The sequence below is a fragment of the Uloborus diversus genome, chromosome 6, assembly GCF_026930045.1.
Source record: "Uloborus diversus isolate 005 chromosome 6, Udiv.v.3.1, whole genome shotgun sequence".
Classification (NCBI taxonomy): domain Eukaryota; kingdom Metazoa; phylum Arthropoda; class Arachnida; order Araneae; family Uloboridae; genus Uloborus; species Uloborus diversus.
Window position 1 is genome coordinate 3712590 of NC_072736.1, and position 21637 is coordinate 3734226.

The 21637-nt window shown below is 34.6% G+C and overlaps 1 protein-coding gene across 1 annotated transcript in view; it reads left to right on the plus strand.

The window, feature by feature from the left end:
* The window catches only part of LOC129224656 (serine/threonine-protein kinase unc-51-like), a 201666-nt gene that overhangs the window by 158548 nt on the left and 21481 nt on the right, over positions 1-21637 (plus strand). Inside the window, exons 16-22 of the mRNA XM_054859195.1 lie at positions 5710-5815; positions 6060-6209; positions 7642-7800; positions 10796-10906; positions 15207-15439; positions 16461-16589; positions 18551-18701. Of these exons, the coding sequence (XP_054715170.1) occupies positions 5710-5815; positions 6060-6209; positions 7642-7800; positions 10796-10906; positions 15207-15439; positions 16461-16589; positions 18551-18701 (1039 nt within the window). The remainder of the gene's footprint in view (positions 1-5709; positions 5816-6059; positions 6210-7641; positions 7801-10795; positions 10907-15206; positions 15440-16460; positions 16590-18550; positions 18702-21637) is intronic.

Genomic DNA, 21637 nt, shown 5'->3' on the forward strand with positions numbered 1-21637 from the left:
AAAAAAAACTGTTGGGAAAATGAAAGTATTTTCTGGGTCCATGCAATTTTTTTTGCTCATTCTATCCATTTCAATGACTAAAAGTAGTACTTTTGACTGAAGGAAACCACCCTATTGTATTATTGTGGCGAAAATTAGCGCATAACTTGAGTTTACTATGTATCAACCGGAAAATCTTATACTTGAATCTTTTTGATAATTCCTTCGCTATTTCAGGCTAAATGAAATCAGGAGAAAGAGATTCAATTTCATACAGCAGAAAAAAATAACGAATTTTTGGGGCCAGGCGAAGTCAAACACATTAAATTTAATTTTAAATTAAATTTAATTCTGAAGTTTCAAAAGTTTTTTATGAAAAAGCATGCTTAAAAACATAGGATCTGATCATTCTTTAAATAATTTGACTAAGTTTAATATTTTTAAAAAAAATTATTTTAATCAGTGCGCTTCCATTGTTTGCGTTTCTGCCGATGACGTCATAAAAACTGAAGTGCGATTCAAGGAGCACAATACAGTAGAAGGTCGTTATAACGCACACCGTGGGACCAGAGCTTTTGTGTTATACAGGTTTTTGCATTATGTAGATCATTTCACAAATTTTAAAACTAATTTTCAGAATATATCTATATATTAGCACTTCAGAATGAGTTTTATCTACAATGAATATTAAATCACCAATATTACAATTAGTTATTCACAAATAAATATGTTTCACAATCAAAATCCTGCACTTCCGCTAGCTTCATGGTTTGCAAAACAGCTGCATTTTCAAGAGCCATCTGGTATTTTCTGTTTACTATGAGTACTAATTTTCAATTTAAAAGCTTTAAAATAAGATGGAAAGATAAAAAACTTTCAAAATTTAATTTGCCTAACAATTTTTATTTTTGCAAAGCAAAACGGGGATTTTTGAAACTTCAAAACCTATTGTTTACTTTTGAAAAGTAGTGCGGTTTTTAGAGAATTTCGTTATACAGGTCGGCGTTATAACGGTCTTCTACTGTATTTAATTTGGTTGGTTGATATGGTTGATAGCAAGCATAGAGCGCAATATTTAATTTGCTTCTTGATTATCATAACCTGGAAAGGCGATGGACAGATACGCCAAAGTAGATCATTTGTGACGTCATAACGACCATGCCTTATTTTTAAAATCGGACAGTTTAAAAAATTAATTAAAAATTAGGCATTGGAAAAATGAAAGTTTTTTTTCACTCCATCTTTTTTTTTTTACTTATTCTATCAATTTCAGTGACTAAAAGTAGAACTTTTGACTGATTCAACCAACCCCTATTTACGATTTAAGAGCTTCAATACACCACCTCACGGTATCAAAAAAATGAGCCAATGATGTTAAACATTTAAATTTTGGGTGGAAAGGCAGATATCTGAACGGACAAGCTCTAGTGGATGGATCTTTGTTTTACCTCTTTCAAGAGATATTGACCGGAGACAGCAGTGCCTCCTATACTGCCGTGCTGAACACAAACATTGTAAATCTTGACCACAGAGAGATGGTGGATGACCTTGAAGTGGAAACATGATTTGTATCATTTGAGGCAGTGAGAAGCAAATAGATGTAAGTGGACATTTTCAAGTTTTGAGTATAACACGTGTAAAGATTACGTCCTAGGTAGGCTTTCATTGAAATTTTTTTCTAAATCGTGCTATACAGCAACACCTACCAGGATACTAGTACTATCTTTTGTCCCAAGACAGAGGAGGGGTTTACCTACCATTTGTACTGGTTATCTCCAAATTTTTAATTTTGCCACTTGCATCCCTTTGCTTCTCACTGCGTCATTTGTAATAGGTAGAATCAACCAAAAAGCACCCAGTAAGATCTGTGTTCTTGCTGATCCTATTGATTACAAAATAATAACATAAACCTATTACAAATGGCACAAATGATGTTTCCACTTCAAGCTCATCCGCAATCTATCCGAGCTCAAGCTTTATCTGCAGTTTTTATCAAAATTGAGGTATTGTAACTAAAAACAAATACCCACCCACTTGAGCTTGTCCAATCAGACATTGGTCTAAGCCACGCAAAATTGAAATAAATTTTTTACCTCTTTGGTTAATTACTTAAAGCACTGGGATGTGTCATTTTCTAGCTCTAGAACTGGAAATTCTCAAAAAATGCATGTTATCAATAATTTTCCTTCAAGCAGCCCCATGTAAACTGGCCTTTGAAATATGGGTCATGTTCAAATAGACGAATCAATCACCTTGGGCTCACCAGTCACTAACCAGGAGGATTCTTATAGAGGTTAGGAGATTGTGCATAAAACCCCATGGACCATCATTGGATCAATTGCACAGGTTAATCAAGAAAGTTGCTGGGAAAGGACGATGGTTGTCAGTAAGAGAAACATTAAAGTGGGTGTGGGCCAGAAGGACAAAGAGGATGATGGCTCATTGAATGGGAAAGACAACTCGCTTGAATCTCAATTTACAATATTTAACGATATCGTTGGGCTTTTAAGATTGCAATCTCTCCGGTGGAATAAAGAGTGCATCCACGAGCGTCCTTCCCATTCACACCCTGGAGATGAAATGCAGAGCCGAACCCAGGGGGGGGGGGGGAGACAACTGCCCCAGGCATCACAAAATGAGGGGGCGCTGCAAGGTGCCCCTCATTTTGTGTAACATTAGTATTTTCCGGAAATTTTTGATCTGATAGGAAAAGGTGGTCCGGTAAAAATTTTAAAACTTTTAGTTTTAAAAGCGCAGTTTTAGACTTCAGTTGCTACAGCCAAAAAATATATAAGGATTTCAGAAGAAATTTCTAGAAATTGAAGCCTTAAAAACGCGGTTATAGGCCATGTTTATTGACGTTAGGGTAAAGCATACCTGCCAAGCCTTCCGCATTTCCCGGAAGTTTTACGGATTTTTATGTCCTTTTCCGTTTCTCCGGTTATGAGCAAAATCTTCCGGATTTTTCACATTTTGTAGGAAAAAAATAGTATCTCGCCAATTTTGGCGCTAACGATTCTTTTGTGGAATGCAGCACCGCGTTTTAGGCCAAGTAGCCAAGGAAAGGTTGCCGTAGGAGAATGGCACGAGAAGAAGTGAGGCAAGATTATGACGTCACGGAGTGATACAGCGCATGACTTCATCGGGATCCAATCAAAGCAAGCGTCGCGCCTGGCAACTAGGGGCACAATTTCGGCGCCGATTATCTTCTCGTTCTCTCAGTTCGAGCTGTTTTTGCTTTGTTCTTTTTTTAAAATGAGTACCAAATGTTATTTCCAAACTTTTAAAGAAAGCAATAAAAGTAATATTTACTAAACGAAAGTAAGTTCAATTGATATGAAATTCATAACTAATATATTGTTAAATGTAAAGAGGATAGGGGTCCTGTTTGATTTTATTTTGCGTTAAAATCTTGTGGATAAAAATAAAAAAATCTTCCGGATTTTTTTTCTCGGAGGTTGGCAGGTATGGTAAAGGATGGAGCTCATGGACTGTCTCAGATCGATTTAAAAAAAAAAAATAGATTGAAATCAATTGCTCCTCCCCCTGCAAGTTTTCGAAATTGAAGTTCCAAAAACGCAGTTTTAGACAAACTTTGAAGATTTAAGGGAGGGGGGATCTGAAGCCCTTCCCTGAAAAATTTTACAAAATTATGGTCCAAAAAACTTAAGCAATGTTTCATATTCAGGGGCTATTCCACTTAAATATTTTGTTAGTGTCTTTTAAAAACCCATTGCTTGTGATATTAAAAAATGGCGGTATGGAGGCCCTTGCCCAATTATTTTCTGAAACTAAAGTCTTAAAAGTACAGTTGTACAAGGCGATATTTTGCAACATTAGAGGCTGTAATTTCCCGAAATTAAATCTCCAAAAACGCAATTCTAAGCGATTATCGATGCTGTTGAGTATTTGGGTGGTTTTCCTCTAAAACTTACAAAAATTTGATGCAAAAAAATGACATCTTTGTTTTTAACATATTGAAAGCGGGTATTAAGATAGTACAAGTAAAACCAAAAACCTCTTGAAAAGAATCATTGGATGAGTCCAGATGGAAATTTAATTTTGATGTAATTTACTTCGATAAAAACATTTTCTATTTATAATCAACAAAATAATTACTCATGTTCTGAGTTTGATCAATAATTCTGTTTCAATTGTTTGTTTTTTATGTTGTAGAGTGACATTTTATAAGATAAATATTTGAATTTTTCATATCTTCATTTTTTGAAAAGTTTTTGGAGTATCAATGTATAATAAATATTAAAAACAGTGTTTTAATTTGTATTATCCGTAGCCGTCTGATTTTTTTGTTTGTTAAGAGTTAAAAAATTCAAGTATGACGCGTTCATGCGATGATATTTACAGCAGGAATTAAAATGGAGGGAGCAAATCCAATCATTGGCTTAGCAAAAGCTGACCCAAAGACCCCCAAGTCATGTGATTCAACAACAGTTAATGGTTGGCTCGTTTTGCGTGAAACAAGCGAAAGAAAGCTGGTTTCTTCCAATGCTTTGCTTTAAAACCCATCACGTGACTTGGTGTCTTGGTTTCTTGAATGAAAGTCTTCACTCCCTCCATTTTATTTCTTCTCAATATTATGATGCACTGATGTTATACAGGGTGTCCTGCAAAGGGCTCCCTGGTTTCGAAATTAAATATCTCGGAAACAAAGGACGATATTGGAATAAAATAAACGGTCTGCTTACTGTGAAACCCATAAAAATCATGTACTGGAACTTGGAAATTAGTTTTAAAAACTGCCAATAGGTGGCGCTGCACAATGTAATTGCAATAGGAGTCTCTATAAGAGGGCGAAGAGGTTAGTTGTTTCAGCTGTAGTTTAGTCTCTCAGATATGCTTACTTATACGCTACAAATTATCGTCCAACCTCTTCGCAGCACTATTTATGCAGACTTTTATTGCAATTACAGCATGCAGCGCCACCTGTTGGAACTTTTAAAAACTAATTTACATGTTCCTGTATATGATTTTTATGGGTTTCACAATAAACATACCGTTTATTTTATTCCAATATCGTCCTTTGTTTTCGAGATATTTAACTTTGAAACCAAGGAGTCCTTTGCTGGACACCCTGTAACTAACTTGATTTTTCTGTGTGCAGGGGAAGGGAGGGAGCAGGAAACTTTTGCTTGGGCGCCGTCAGGTCTTTGGACGGCCCTGGTGAAATGCTATTGTATGCTTTGCACTCTTGCAAATCTGAAAATGCTTTTCGTTATTATACTATGTGATTGATTTAATAACCAATATGAATAATTTCAGTGCTAGACTCTCTCATTACTATTTGTTTACATTGGCGTTTCAAGTTCGGATGTCACAGGGGTGATTATTTGGTATTATTTCCCCCCTCCCCCACTAGAGTTAGTTGCTGGTAAAAGTAGACTTGGTTTTCATTATTGACCCAAATATCTTATTTCAGATTTTCACCTGTAGCTTCAACTTCCTTATTTGTTGACATAAATATAAAAACATCTCACAAAAACTTGTTTGGTTGGAGACTTCTCTTTGATATCTTTGGTATATCTTTTTCGTTTTTAATAAGTTTGATATCAGGGGGAAAAATAATCATTAAATTTTGATTTTGATGGAATGCTCCAGAAAAATGTATGTACTCTTTATGACAAATTTTGAACTTTTTTTTTTGCTTTTTCTTTATGTATTTTTTGTTTTTACTCGTTGTACTCGAAATAGGATTTGTTTTTTCTCTCATAGGAGCTCGCTGCGGTTTGCAGCGACAGATCTCGTAAAGACTCGACGAACTCTGGCGGGAGCGACACTTTTCGCATCACGGATCTCAATTCTTTCACACCTCCTTCAGGTATGTATCTTTCGTTGAAACTGAGGCATTTAGAATTGTGATAAATATTGAATATGCATATAAGGCTGAAAATAAGATGAAATACTGAGTTTCAAAACTAATATTTTTTTTTCCAATTATATCAATGTGCCTTACGCACCTGTAAATACCTTGTGAAATGGTGGTATGATGATAGCATCCTTCATTGCTCTCGACTAAACATAGTTAATCTAATTTTGTCACCGTGTGTTGTTTGATTCCACAGTACAGTTCACGATCGGGACGCCCCCTGGCGGCAGGCTGAGGAGCTTCAGTGGCAGCACTCCCCCCCAGGGAGGTTCGGGACGTCAAACCCCCACCGGATGGCGACACCCCCAGGCCACCCCCTCCCCCCAGTCACCCCTTAGGCGCTCAGGTGATAACATTTTACTCTACTCTTGACCACATATGTATTGTTATTATTCTTGTAAATTGTTATTATTTTTGTGTGCTTAATTTGTTGTAATCTTGCTGAATTTTTTATTTAAGGCATTAATATTCACAAAATTACTTTAGCTCTTGAAACTTTACCTGTATGTTGGTTTTGCCTGCTATGCACCATTTAGCATAAAACACCTATGGGCTTGGTGAAAATTTTTCAGATATAGCAAAGCTAATATAATTTTTGTGTCAAGCCAAATGTAGGTAAGCTTGGCAACTTGTGAAATTGTGGTATAGCAGCTGTATTTCAAAACTAACAAATAAAAACTGGATTAGGCTCAAAATTTGCGCATTTTAGTAATTTTTTGGTTGTTAGTCCTGATTTTTTACGCATTTTCAAAATCTCATTGCATCTGCCTCTGTAAAATTCTCCCGTTTTCATTTTCTGCATGGTTCTTCTGCATGGATATCGCTAGTTTTGTCCATTTGCTTACCATTATTTTTAACTTTTCTTGTATTTCACATTCCATAGCTGAGGACTTGCAGGATTACCATTTAGCCATGCTCTCTCAGAAATTTCTATCCTGTTGCATCTGAATTTCAGTCAAACTAGATTATTCAATTTTTTCTACTACTTAATTAAACATGTTTTTCAGATGACTATGGAATACATCCAAACCTGTTTTGGTGCGATCTTTTTTTTGTGCAGTCTATGAAAACTTCACACAAATTGAGACTCAATTGACTGACCTATCTTTAAAACGAGTGCTTAGTATAATTAAAGTGAAAAGCCAACATAAATAAAGCACAAATTTTGAAGAAAATACAGCATATGGCTAATTCAAGGCTACAATGGAGCCTCTTCATCAGTGCAAAAAGCTCACCAATGCAACCGAAAGTCAAGACTTTCGGTCTTTCAAGTCAAGGTCTTCAAGTCAAGACTTTCGGTTTCGGTTGCATTGGTAAGTTTTTTGCACTGATGAAGAGGCTCCATTGTAGCCTTGAAATAACCATCTGCTGTATTTTCTTCAAAATTTGTGCTTTATTTACCTTGGCTTTTCACTTTAATCATATTGTAGCACAAAGCTTCATTTGAGTGCTTAATAGTGTAATTTTGAGCATTTTTTTATGCGGTCCCTATCTACCGCACAAACACTGGTTTTGGTGCATAGAAATATAGTGATTTAAATGGTAAAATTCTGCTAAAGTCAAAAAATGTTGTCAGAACTTAAATTCATGATTTTTTCGAAATATTTTGGTGATCATATCAGTTACTTTAAATGTTAAACCTTTGCACCCATATTTTTATAGTATACTTCATTAAATTTGAGCAGACTTTTAATCAAATGAGATAGTGCTGTGGGCAGAAAAAGTCTGATGTCCAGTTCCAAAAGTTGGCATGTATGTAACTGTCATTCCCTTTACAGGTTCCACCCCTCCTCTCAACTGCTGTGGTGGTCGTGAGGTGAGGCGCTGCGACCCCTACGGCCAACAGAGGGCGCTGGACTTCCGGAACGGCCGACAGGTGTTCGGCAACGGAAGGGCAATGACGCTTCCCGAATTTGACACCAGGGACCTCTGGCCCGGTATGTTTCTTTTTTTCTCCTGTTTATATTGAATCCCATGCACATGATTTTTCCCGTCACTGCTTTAATTTCCTGAATTCCGATCACCGGACTCCCGGAATTCCACTTTTGTGGTTACTCTGTGTTTTTATGTTGGATGAGAAAATATGATTGATCATGGAAAATAATTCTTACCGAACCAATCTCAAGTAAATTCGCAACTCCAGAGCTCGAATAGGCTCCTTGCGGTGATTAACAATACTAAAGAAAAAGGTAAAAATTCCATTCCATATGTTTTCTTTGGGGTATATTACAGGCTTCAGACATTTTGTGGTGTAATGTAATTTCAGAAGAATAGAAAAGAAAGCTTCCCACAAACACAATAAAAAATTGCTGTCATTCACTAAGCATCAAAGCAAGTTATAAGTTACGGCTTGCGTTTGTTTTACCTTTTTCATCCGCCATTACACAGTGGCTGCAGCGCCCCCTATAGTTTCTTGGAGTTGCGAATAGCAGAGCACTATAAGAGAGTTTGTGAATTATAAGGATGATTGAAGACATAAAGATAATTAATTAGCAAAAATAATTAAATAACATATATAAATGAGTAAATAAAAACATAATTTTCATTGCTTCAGCTTATTTTACCTTGCTTTCAAATAGTTAAGTTTCACAGTTGTGTTTATGGACTGAAAATTTTGGATCGACAACACATTCTAAAACTGAAAAAAAAATAAATAAATGGTTATTTCAATGATTTTTTATGTATATTTGTTTTTTACGAGGCAGGGGAACAGAGGTCAAGCTTCCTCATAGTTTTCGAAAAATTCACACTATTTCCAAAAAATTTTACTTTTGAATCCACCATCACCCCTGGTTACATTTAAATGGACCTGTAATTGTTCATTAAAAGATCAAAGTCTTAACTAACAAGTTAACCATATTCCAAGCTGAACAAGAAAGCATCCACAGCCAAAACAGGCTTATGTCTCTGAACGACTTTGAATACGACCTATACCTAATCACTCACCCTGATAGGTCAAAAGTAATGCTTGTGCCAGTGACTTCGGATATTCTCAAGACTAAGAGAATGATAAGGTCATGGGCAACCCCACCCCCACCCCCTCAAGGTACCATTCACTTTTCAAACAATCTGTTTAGGTAACAGATACAGCGTTCATTTAGAAATAATAGTAAGAATAGATTAGGTATGTTAAAGAAAAAATGATATGAAAACTTAACCCACTTATTCAATGGACCTCATAATGATGATGGATCTCCTCTAAATAGACTTTTATCATTTTGAAGCCGAGAAGTAAAATACTGGAATTGAGCAAAAAAGCCCACACTTACAAAAAAAAAGTTTGTTTTTTGCTCAACATGCTTTTTAGTGTCAGCTGTTTAGAAAATAAAAAGTAACATAGAAAACTGTTAGCTGCTATTATATCTGCATCAGGAATGCTATAAATCATAAGCCCACTTCCCACATGCAAACGAAAAACGCGAAACATTATTCTCAGTGCAGTATTTTTCTGCATCTTGCACCAGAATGATGGAGAGGGCTGAGTTTCCTCCAAGATTTGTTCCTCCCTCCCTCTCTCTTTTGTAGGAAAAATCCTGCACGCGTCCTTAATTATTAATATAATTCAATGTAAACTTTTAGCTAATAAAATGTTTGATCCATGGAATCAGTCCCTTCTGTAGCAGTTGAACATATTGATTGCAATACCAGATCAAAAATGCAATACTGGTGTTCGGTATTTTTTTAGTGTGATACAGGAATACCGGTTTTAGAAATTTTCCACAAAACATTCAAAAGCATAATGTTTCGTTGCCATATTTCATTATTTTGCGAAAAAAGTGCATTAATTGCTTGTTGTGAACAAATACATCATGGAGAAATAAATATCATAATAAAAAAATCAAAAATAGCAAGAAACATAATGCATCTATTTAATTGTCACTTGCAACTCATTTTTGTGACAGAATTTCCTGCAATTGAAAAGATTCTTTCTGAATTAACGCTGGCCGATTGTACTGTTAATAATGCGTAATACCTACACCTCCTGTAGTTGCTTGAAAGTATTTCATCTTCAAATAATTCGGTCTTTAACTTGTTGGTTTTGAAAAAAATCATTCTTGTGAGTGTGGGCGTTTCTTTTGTATTGCGGGTAGTTTCTTTTAATCATTGTTATTTATACCTGAGCAGTTTCTATTACAAAAATATATAGTAACCGTTCTTCTAGCGGCAATTTGTTTCGAGTATTAACATCCACTTCAACTATTTCCTCTCGGTCATAATAGGTTTGTACTTGTCCTTTATTAACCCTTTGGTTTGAAATTTACAATGAATTAATCATGTTAGTTGTTTTTTTTTTTTTTTTTCGTTTTCTTTTCAAAATTCTTTCCAATTTTGTAAGTTTCTGAAAATATGTTCCAACTCATTATGCTTTACCTCTTTGGAAATGTTCAAGGTATTATAAATATTATCTCGCTTGATATAAATCTAAATAGCGAGACAGAACAGCACGCTAATACCGGTGACAACAAATTACTGTTTGTTATACTAACAACAAAACGTTTTTCTAAAAATTTATTACAGTTGAGACAAATGTATCATACAGATTTGCTGCAATTGATGCTTGGAATAAATTATTCAAGCACATTCGTAATTACACTCGAAGTTAGTTTTCACTGGAAGAAATGAAGAAAAAAAAAACATGGTTCACATTAACTCACAAAAGTGTGATTCATCACACCATGTGGTGATGAAAATATCATTTTGTAATCTTTTCACTACTTTTATTCATTGATATTCCATAAATTCGTGCTTTTGAAGCCAAATTTTTATTTCAATAAATTGATTTTGGAACTGTCTCGTTGATAAAGAAATCTCTATTCAAAATAACAGTAGATATCTAATTTTTTTTCACAAAATATGATATATGATGTATTATAATATCATCATCGTCTTGGAGTTGTTCTGTACTAGTGACTGACTTGCTTCCTTTTTCAGGTGGAATTCCCGAAACAGAGGACATGCATTTCCTGCAGAGATCTGGGAGTGCAGGCAGGATGAGCGAAAATGGCATTTTGACGGGACACTTTGCCTACAGTGGAGGAGGAGGTAATGAGCGTTTAAAACTCTCATGGCAGGCATCAAAAGTAGGGTGCTTTTCCATTATGGGTACTTCATTTGACTTGGGGACCTGTTTCTTTTCTACCTTGGAAAAAATTTAAAACTTATGTTTGCATCGTCTCCATGTTTGCTCCTTTTTTTTTTTGTAATTTTACATGTCAATTGAACTTGCAGCATTCATTTATGGCTCGATATGTTTATTGGACTGATCAATTTACTTGTTAATGGAGCATTTAAAGTTTTTTGGCTAATTTTTTCAGCAGGATTTTTATGTCATTAGCCTGTTTTTTATTTGGCAAATTATTTTACTTTTAATGGCTTAATTTGATTATTTGGCAGAATATTTTTCATTTTAATAGCATCTTAAATTTTGTTTCAAAGGCTTGTGTTATATGGAAATCCTTTGAAAAGAAAAAAAATACCACTGTATAATAAAGCCAAATTAATAGTTTCTTTGAAACTTTGACAAAACATGGCTGCAATGAATAAAATCAAAAACAATTGCCAAGATTAGAAATGCACCGTGATGTTCTTAAGATGGGAAAGTACCCAAAGCAAAATCATTTTCTGTCAACCTTGTTCCATCCATCACCATAAATACCATTTTCATCATAACTTATATAATATTGTCTCTTTCTTTTTCTAAATAAAATAATAGTTTAAAAAACTAAAAAAAAAACACACTTTCGTAGCAAAATAAACTAAAAAGTGAAAAATAATCTTTGGATGATAGTAGTTGACCAATCACTTAATTTTAATGTAATACAAAAAACGTTGGGGCTGTTTATTTACATTTTTGCTTGGACAACAAATGGAAGAAATTCAAGACAACTGAAAAGAAGCCCCCCACGCTTTTTTGTATTACATTAAAATTAAGTGGTTGGTCAACTACTATCATCCAAAGATTATTTTTCACTTTTTAGTTCATTTTGCAGCGAAAGTGTGTTTTTTTAGTTTTTTGAACTATTATTTTATTTTTCTGTTTTTTAATTTTATGTTGGAGAATTATTAGGCGACGAAATTATTTATAAAACGAGTGCCAGGTAATATCTTAAAGTTAAGTCAAGGGCACCCCGATGGGAAGCTACTGTGAGTCATCAATGTATGTGTGTGGAAATCATATTTATTTATATTACTTTGAAAATTTGAGATGCATTTGAATAAAAGTTTTGTTCAACACTGGTCTGATCAACATTGAATTTCCAATTGAAGGCTCACTTAAATTTTGGCATGAAATTAGTTGAAAACAATTATATTTCATGTTGGATTATTGGAACAAATTTTGTCTGATGCAGAAAAATTAACGGTTTTTGTAGATATTTTTAAACAATTTTTACGAGCGTTTTTTAATGTATTTTTTAAAAATTTTCCTTTTTCACATTGTTGGATTTATGCCAAAATATTGATTAAAATTGGGGGAAACTAACAATTAAAAGAGTTAATTAATTAATTTGATTATAGAATATTGCATTGTCATCGGGTCTGAGGTCGCGTGCCAAATTTCAAAAGAATCCGATCGCAGGAAGTGGGCGAAATTGGAGCTGCAAGATTCCGTTACAAGATACATACATACATACATACAGGTGAAGCTAATAAAAGAATGTTAAAATACAAATCTTTGTGAGCAGAAAGCTTGCATCATATTTAATGTAATAAATTGCTGTGAAATTCATGAACTGGTGACAGTGTTTAAAAAATTTATGTAAATTACAATTTCTAGAAATAGAGTGTAATCTGCAATTCTTGATTGTGAAAACTTTTATTTGTCATAAACTCAAATTTCAGTTATTTATTTTGTTACTTGAGTCCTCTGTGCTCTCAGTTTTTTTTTTAGCTACAATTTACAGCTCCTCTGAATAATTTATCAGGTGGCTGTCTTACTTTTGAACTACACAGTGGTTTCTGTACACCTTTTTGGTATCTAGAAATACCAAAAAAGTTTTGCCATTTTTCACTGCAAATTCGCACACAGAGATTTCTTTAAGATCTTAAAGTGTCCATAACCATAGAGAATTAGAGCCCTAAAGAGGGAACAGAGGAGACCTTAGAGGAGCAAATATTCAACTGTCCACATAAATGAATACATTTACTGCACACTTCGGTGAATATTTTTTTTGGAGTTCTGCATCATTTCAAAACAATTTTGAATTGAATGATGTTTCAAGAAAATATTCATAAAAATGTATGATTTTCTCCAATGCAATATTTAATTTTGCTTTGACCTAGGTTCCCTTTCTCTATGGAGGCCATAGAATCAGTTTTAATTTTCACTTTTCTAAATAATTTTCAAAAAAAAAAAAAAAAACTATAAGAAAATAACAAAAAAAAAAGTTATTTCTATTCAAATGCAAATATTTTTCCATTTGTATTCACTGATTTTTTTTTAATAAAAGAAAGAACATTTACTTAGCTTATAGTAAAAGTAGCTCTTCAAACCATACATTTAATTTGTAAAAAATCAATTTTTTCCGGAAATAACTGGGGAAAATTGGTGTTTGGGAATTTCCAGAAATGTTTTAGGACAATTCCATGGTTACAGATATATCATTTTTTTCAGAAAACAGCCTACAAAGACTCCAATTGTGTTAGATCCTTGTTTTGTTGCGTGAATTTTGCAAAGGACTCAACTTCTATATAATTCAATCAAACTTTGAAGATTTCCAGAGGCAGTATTTCAATAATATTATTTGCTCAGTAATGGACGTATCTCACGAGGTCTGTCTGTTACTGAACCAAAACAAACGTATGAATATTATTTCTGGAAACCCTCAACGTTAAATTGCATTGTTTAGAATTGGAATTGATGTTCTTCATAAAATTCATGTAACGAAACAAGAATCTAAACACATTTGGAGTCTTTGTAGACTGTTTTGTTCAACAATTTGTGTATCCGGCTTAATACCGCATTTTGATTGAGTCGGAGTTTCCTTAATGATGACAACAAATTTTTGTTACATACATTTGCCATATGTACAAATTTCAATTTTTAGTTTTATGGTGGTTTTGCAGTGTTAACATGTTGGACTTTTAAATTAAATACAGTTTTAACAATAGTTATTCAAATATATATGTATTAAACTTAAACACTTTTGACTGTATTTTATTTCCAAGTTCAACATGTTAGCATTTCAATGCAGCCATAACACCTACACTACCGACTAACCAACGCCTCCTTAATACTAAATGCCTATCACATTTGCTTCAAAAAGTTCCTCCACCGGTTCACTAAAAATGCTATCTGGCGGCAGTACATGGATGGCGTTGCTATGACGATGAATCCAGACAATTCAAATCAAATTGCGAATTGGTTAATTGCAAAATTTTAATTTAGAAGTTAACCAATTGTGTTCTCCGCTCTTAATTTCTAATACTTTCAACCTTCGATAGACGGCAGTGGCAAGAGGACCGAAATTGTGCCTACTGGGATCATTTTGCTCTATGCTAAAGGCCAGAACGCAATAGGCATTAAGTGTTTAGGAGCTGTTGACTACACTCAAACCTGTTTTTGTGCCTTCTTTTTTTGCGCTATTTATCAGTCATTTTTGTTCTCAAAACTATTTTTACAGCTACATAAAATACACCGCCAGGTCAGTCAATTCCAGCTGAGGACTGCAGTTTCATGCTTATTAGCACTCATCAGCCCAGCATAGGAGTGACTGAGCTGGAGGTGGAAAATCTCTTAAGGAAGCCTAGAGTGGCAAACAAACTGGTAGCTAATACAGAATTAGCATTACCAGACGAGTGACCGAAACAATGGTTCGGTTCAACTTTAATATTGAAAGCAAGGCATTTTGTGTATTTCTGCCTTAGCCCTGTTTATAGGGAATTAGAACTTCCTTTCTTTTGGTACTTTTTTCTTTGCAAAAATCTGAAAATATTTATTCTCCAGCCATTTATGAATAAGTTATTACAAATGAAGTATTTTACTGACTCTAATCTGTCCTGAAATCGGTTTCCATGGAGAAAATACCCTCCTAACCCATGAGAAAAATATCTGAGACCCCCCCCCCCCCTTACATTTTTGCATATGGGCACCCTTGACATACACGCACGTACATACACACATGCATGCACACACATACACACACACAAATGCATACACACACAAACACATACACACAACTACCCACACTCATGCCTGCACACAGACCCAAACACACATGCCTACACACATACACATACCCCCCTACACACAAACACACATACCCCCCACACGCAAACACACTTCTGATTGCGAAAAACATAATTTGAATTCAAAGTGTCTGATGTCAAGTGTTTCTCCTTTCAGCCTCCCAGAGCCCCAGCATCCCCTCTCTCCTGGCCTACAACCAGCAGCGCTACCTGTACCAGCAGTGCCAGCACCACTGCTGCTGCAGTGGGGGCTCCCCGGGCAGGATGCGCCGCAACTCCTACACCACCGACACCTCCCCCACCGCCCACTTCTACTCCCGGGGGAACTCCCCCCAGGGCATGGATGCGCTCTTCGAGCCCCCGGAGCTGCCGGAGGAGACGCTGCTCCACGTGAGTCTTTTGCTCCATCATCAGAAACCAGAGGCCCGTACTGTTCGACCACGGATTGTATGTAATTTGGCAATCTGCCAAAGTAAAGACGATTCCATCTGAATGAATCTAGCAGGGGAGAAGGGAAAATAATGATGGGATTTTGATGCACGCGTTTTATATTGTCACTAGTGCCTTATTCATTTATTGCATTCTCAGAAATAAAGTAAGGGGAAACAAAGATACTGTTTGACCACGGATTGTATGGAATTGGCAAACATCCAGTTAAGGCGATTCCATCTGAATGAGTGGAAAAATAAACATTTTATGCGCGTATTCCGCTCCTTTGAATGAGATTTTGCTTAATTTAGAGGCTAACATACATCTGCAAAATCTGACATCCCTGAAAACTAATAGATTGGTTCATTTCCACGTGTAAACCAGATGTTTGCCTTTCCATAGAATCCGTGGTTAGACAGTAGTTACCATGGAAACAACAAAAAGAAAAGAAAATATTTTCATTTCGTTCAGGAACGTAAAAGCAAAATGGTAAGCTCAAAACGTTGTTGTGATTAAATAAATTAATTAATTTTTGCCGTGAGAATATTGATTGAATATACTTTAGATTTAAAAAATGTTACTGTGAGCAAATTTTCATTTTTACAAAACTTAGGCTAAATAATAGAGAGGCAAAAGTGCACATCTGAAACAAACCAATTAACATCCCTATAAACTAATAGATACGTCCATTTCTGCCTATAAACCGGATATCAGCCTTTCCATGTAATTGATGGTCAGACAGTAAGTAATACATATTTTAAGCTTTCTATGTCTCTCTCTTTTAAAGTGTGGTGTTTTTTTTTTTTTTTTTTAATCAATTAAAAGGAACCGCTTTATTGATTCTATGGATAAAAAATATTTTGACTTGATTTTCAAAAGAGTGAATTCGTATAGAATATTCTATGATGACTAATATTTACAAAATCTATTTTATGTGACTTAACATTTCAAAATGCTAAATTGACTACTTTTTCCTCAACAGAAAGAACACAATGACACTCTGGCAAAAATTAACTTTGTGTCTGCTTTAGTCAAGTGTATCCTGGAGTTGGCAAAGACCAGGAGTTCTCCCCTCTCTTCGGCACTCACAAGCTCCCTCACTCATACCGATGTAAGTGACTTCTAGCAGCAGTAGTACTGTTTTTTATGAATAGCCAAAATGTCACTGAAAATAATTCAATGTTTTTTTATATGATTAAAAATACATTTTGCTGCCATTTTAGATTCTGTGCCATAGCTGTAACTTTTAGTTTTTTTTCTTGTTCAAAAAGGGCAGGGTTCGTACTCTCCTTCAAAACTCCTCCAACACTCCTTCATTCAGGAAATTTTTTTAAAGGGCCCTTCAAACTCCTACATTTTGGTTTTAACTCCTTCAAAACTCCTTTTTTTAGTTCAAGACTATATACTTTTCCTCTATGACAGCAATTAAAAATATTTTGATCAACGACTTAACATCATCGCAAGGGCAAAGGTATAAGGACCGTTTTGATGTAGTAATTTCGTATATTTTTTTCATAAAGATGTGATTTACAAATTGATCATAGAAGTCGTAAAAGTTGAAGGTGAAAATATTATCACATGACTAAGACATTTTATAAGTGAAGTAAAGCATGCTTTTAAATGGTGCTTGGCTATTTTTTCCAGTTTTATGATTATTGTTTTTCCCTCCACCACACTCTCAGTAGCAAAAGTCAGTTTGTCTAATTATTATTTAAAGATTTAAAAATACATAAGTAGATGTACTATATTAAGCGATTGTGTTGAAAAGAACAATTGTTTAGTAAATCACAGTCACGATAGTGTAAAAAGGGTCATCCCAAGGGCGCCCATATAGGGGGCAAGGGGGAACTCGAGCCCTCCACTCCCCCCTTGGAAATTAGAACTTCCTTGCTTTTAGTACTTTTTTCTTTGCAAAAATATAAAAATATTTCTTCTCCAGCCATTAATGAATAAATAATTAAAAATATCAAGTTTTAATGACTTTAATCTGTCCTGAAATCTGCCTCCATGGGGAAAATATCCTGCTAAACTATGGTTAAAATTTCTGAGCCCCCCCCCCCCCTTACAATTTTGCATATGGGCGCCCATGGGTCATCCACATCCACAAGTGATGTCATGTCTTGAGGGGGAGACAGGTTCATGAAATTGTGACAAGAGGAAGAGAGAGGGGGACAAAAAGTGACATCAGAGAGTTATAATGACAATATGGTTATAAAAAATATAACATGTGGCAATAGGAGTAGTAAGGTGAAGTGTGACACTTTGTGACAAGGGGGAAGGGGGTCAAACTTGTTGAAAAAAAGTGTGACATTATTCAAGGACACACACACACACAGCCCATTAGTACTCCTTCAAAATTTCATTTTACTCCTTCAAAACTCCTTCACTTTATTTCTGAAATTGAGTACGAACCCTGAAGGGGCATTTTAATCAGAAATTTAAAATTAGCATTATGTTTTTTTTTTCATTTGCTATTAGAGCTAGTATTTACGTACAATAGAGAGAAATATCCACACAGCTTGACAGCTTCCAAAGGCTGTGTGAATTAGAGGATTTGACAGATTTTGGACCATAAAGTAATGATCTTTATTTTGAGTTATTAAAGCAGAATAGTAATGCAAACAAAATCAATGAAAATCATAATAGACCTATTCACTTCTATGTCACATTAATACATGACAAAAAATACTTAATAATCCAAAGTAGACATTGGAGACAGTGATAATAAAAATTGAGAAACTGTTTCTGAAATTCTATTTTAAAACTTTAGTTTGTGCTAAGATTTTTCTTTTTTTTTTCTTTCCATATTGTAAATATTGATTCTTGTTCAGTTACAGAGCTTTGTTCTTCTAAAAATTATAGATGTTTAACTTCTGCTAAAAAAAATGAATTAAAAAAATTTTTTCTACATGAATTTCTTATTTTGGTGGATTGTAGGTTGACGGATTTGCCATGCTCTATTGTACTAAGCTCAGAACGTTTTGTTTCATGGCCTTAGTCATTACGAATTATTTTGTAAATAAATGATTATAGCATATATTTTGTCTATACTTATTATTTTGTGTATTTCAGGGCTCTGATCGAGTGCTAGGAGATGGGTACAGGAGGGCTGTGCAGTTGCTGCTGTACATGAAGGCCTTGCAGCTGATCTCGTCGGCCTTCCACCTGTCGCAACAGCAAGTGAAGAACGGACACCTGCAACCCTCCACTTCTGTCAGGAATGGTGAGTGAAGAGAAAAATCTGGTCATGCTGAGATTGCATCTAAACGTATTATTAAAAGTGTTAAGAAGGGAATAGTCAGAAACTACTGAGCAACTTTTCCTATGTAATAAAGAAACTAACGCTTTGATTTTTTTCAACTCTTTCTCTGATGTTTCTTGATGATTGTTTTCATCAAATAGAAAGTTTGGTTAAATATTGTGTGATTCAGGGCCATAACTATGGAATAATTTTGGGGAGGGTTTTAAAACTTTCATGCGAAGCTTTGCGCTATTTGTGCTAACGTTCAAGTCGTCGGGTTATCTATTATGAAAGTGTTTTTGCAATTAATATACATATGAAAGACATTTGAGTTTTGGAACAATAATTTTTGGAAATTTTAAAATATAAACGAACATTTAAACCTCAAACCAAACTTTGGGGGGGGGGGGGGGTGGGGGTGAACCCCTAAGACCCCCCCCCCCCTTTGTATACGGCCCTGGTGTGATTTATATTGCCTAGAATAAAAAATATTCATAAAAACTGCAAAGCAAATGCAGTCACACTCAAACTCAAAATAGCTCAAAATATTTTTTCCACACAGTGCATAGGCTAACAGCACCAGTAACCGACATGCTTAAGACATCGCTCTCAGGTTAACTCTACTTTCTGAGTCTTTTAATGTAGACTTAATAATTTAATTGTAATTTAGACTTTTAAAACTATTTTTTCCTCATGCAATTACATCACATCTAACATGAGGATGCTTCTGGATACTATGAATTAGTTCTTTTTTTTTTTTTTTTTTGCTCAATTTCGAAAAATTGCCGACCTTCAGTAACCAGGGTTCGTACGCTCCTTCAAAACTCCTCCAATACTCCTTCATTTAGGAAATTTTTTTGAAGGGCCCTTCAAACTCCTTCATTTTGGTTTGAACTCCTTCAAAACTCCTACTTTCTTAGTTCAAGACATAATCTTCCTCTATGACAGTAGCTTGAAATACTTCCGTTGACAACTTAACTTTGTCACAAGGGTAAAGGTATAAGGGCGATTTTAATGTAGTAATTTCGTATATATATTTTTTTTTTTTCATAAAGATGTGATTTACAAATTGATCATAGAAGTTATAAAAGTTGAAGGTTAAAATATTTTAGATGACTAAGACATTTCATAAATGAAGTAAACCTGCTTAAATGATGCTTGGCTATTTTTTCAAGTTTTATGGTTATTTCTTTTCTCTCCACCCCACTCTCAGCTGCAAAAGTCAGTTTGTCTAATTGTTATTTAAATGTTTAAAAATACATAAGCAGATGTACTATATTAAGTGATTGTGTTAAAAAAAAAACAATTGTTTAGCAAATCACCGTTATGATATGAGTCATCCACAAGTGATATTATGCCTTGAGGGGGAAACGGGTTCAAGAAAGTGACAAGGGGAAGAGAGAGAGTGACAAAAAGTAACATCACGCAGTTATTATAACAATATGTTTTTAAAAAATATGACACGTGATAAGAGGAGGAGTAAGAAAAAAGTGCGATATCATTAAAGGATAGCCCATTATTACTCCTTCAAAATCTCATTTTACTCCTTCAAAATTCCTCCAAAACTCCTTCATTTTGTTTCTGAAATTGAGTACGAACCCTGGTAACAGACACCAGCAATTCTGATGATACCCTGTAACAGATAGGACGAGAAGAGGCTGAGTAATGGACAGAATTTTCCTTTTCTCTTCAAAATGTGCAAAAGTTCTTTATTTTTAGCACTAAAACCTTATTTAATTCAAATAAACATGAAACACCGGCAGACCTCGTAGTGGCTGTTCATAACCTCTCACCACTGCCTTGTCAATACCAACTGGCTTATAAAATTCACTCTGATAACATCATAAAGTTGAGATTACGTAGAGGAACCGAGTCAACTTTTTCCCCTGCTGGAGAAACACGCCAGAGTTCCCCACAAAACACGTGGTTGAAAGCTGCAACATTAGGCGTTAATCGCCTATTTTGGCGCACGCCAATGTTTCATCAGCTTTTTTTCATCCATCGCAACTTTTCGGTGTGATAAAAGACTGTTGCTTTTCGTATAGCGGTTTCATGTCATGTTAATTATTTCTCAACCTCATTTACACCAAAAAGATATTATTAAAGATAAAAATCGATGCTTGTAATTAACAACACATTTTCAATTATTTATGTTGAAAAAGTCAATTTGCATCAATTACTATACTGTTAAATACTTTATTGTCTTTGTCTCGTATTATAAATATCAAATGACATAGAAGGACTAAGCAAAACATTGCATGGTTTTTGAATAATTAAATATTAATTAAAGATGCACCGAATATTCGGGTGGTACTGAATTTCATTTCTCAATGGGGTTGTTCCCGAAATTTGAAGAGTATTTTTTTCTGAAAGAGCATGCTGAAACACATAAGATTCAACCTTTTTTTTAAATAATTTGACAAAGTTTAATATTTTTCAGCAATTATTTTAAACGGCGTGCAGATTGAAATTCATTTTTTGTGCTTCTACACATGACATCACAAGTGATGAAATACCATTCACTGATGCCATTAGCACACAACGCACATTTGGATTAAAAATCTCAAAATTCAAACTAGTTTTATTTTATTTTAATTTAATAAGTATACTTTATGTAGATAAGTTTACGGTGTTAAATGGAATTACATTTTACAAAGTAGATAAACATTTTCTATAGCTATAAAACTCCAAAATGACAGTTAAAACTTTTTTTTTGTTGCAAATATTCGGTATACGGCCGAATATTTGGTTCGAATTTTATCGAATGTTCGGTACTCGGCAAAATAGGGTGTTCAGTGCTTGTCTAATTTAAATCGATAAACATTACAGAAGTTGGGCGTGCATAACTTATTAGTGAATGAGATATATTGTGTTATACAATTCATTAATTTTTTTCATAAACACTCATGCAATCCTTT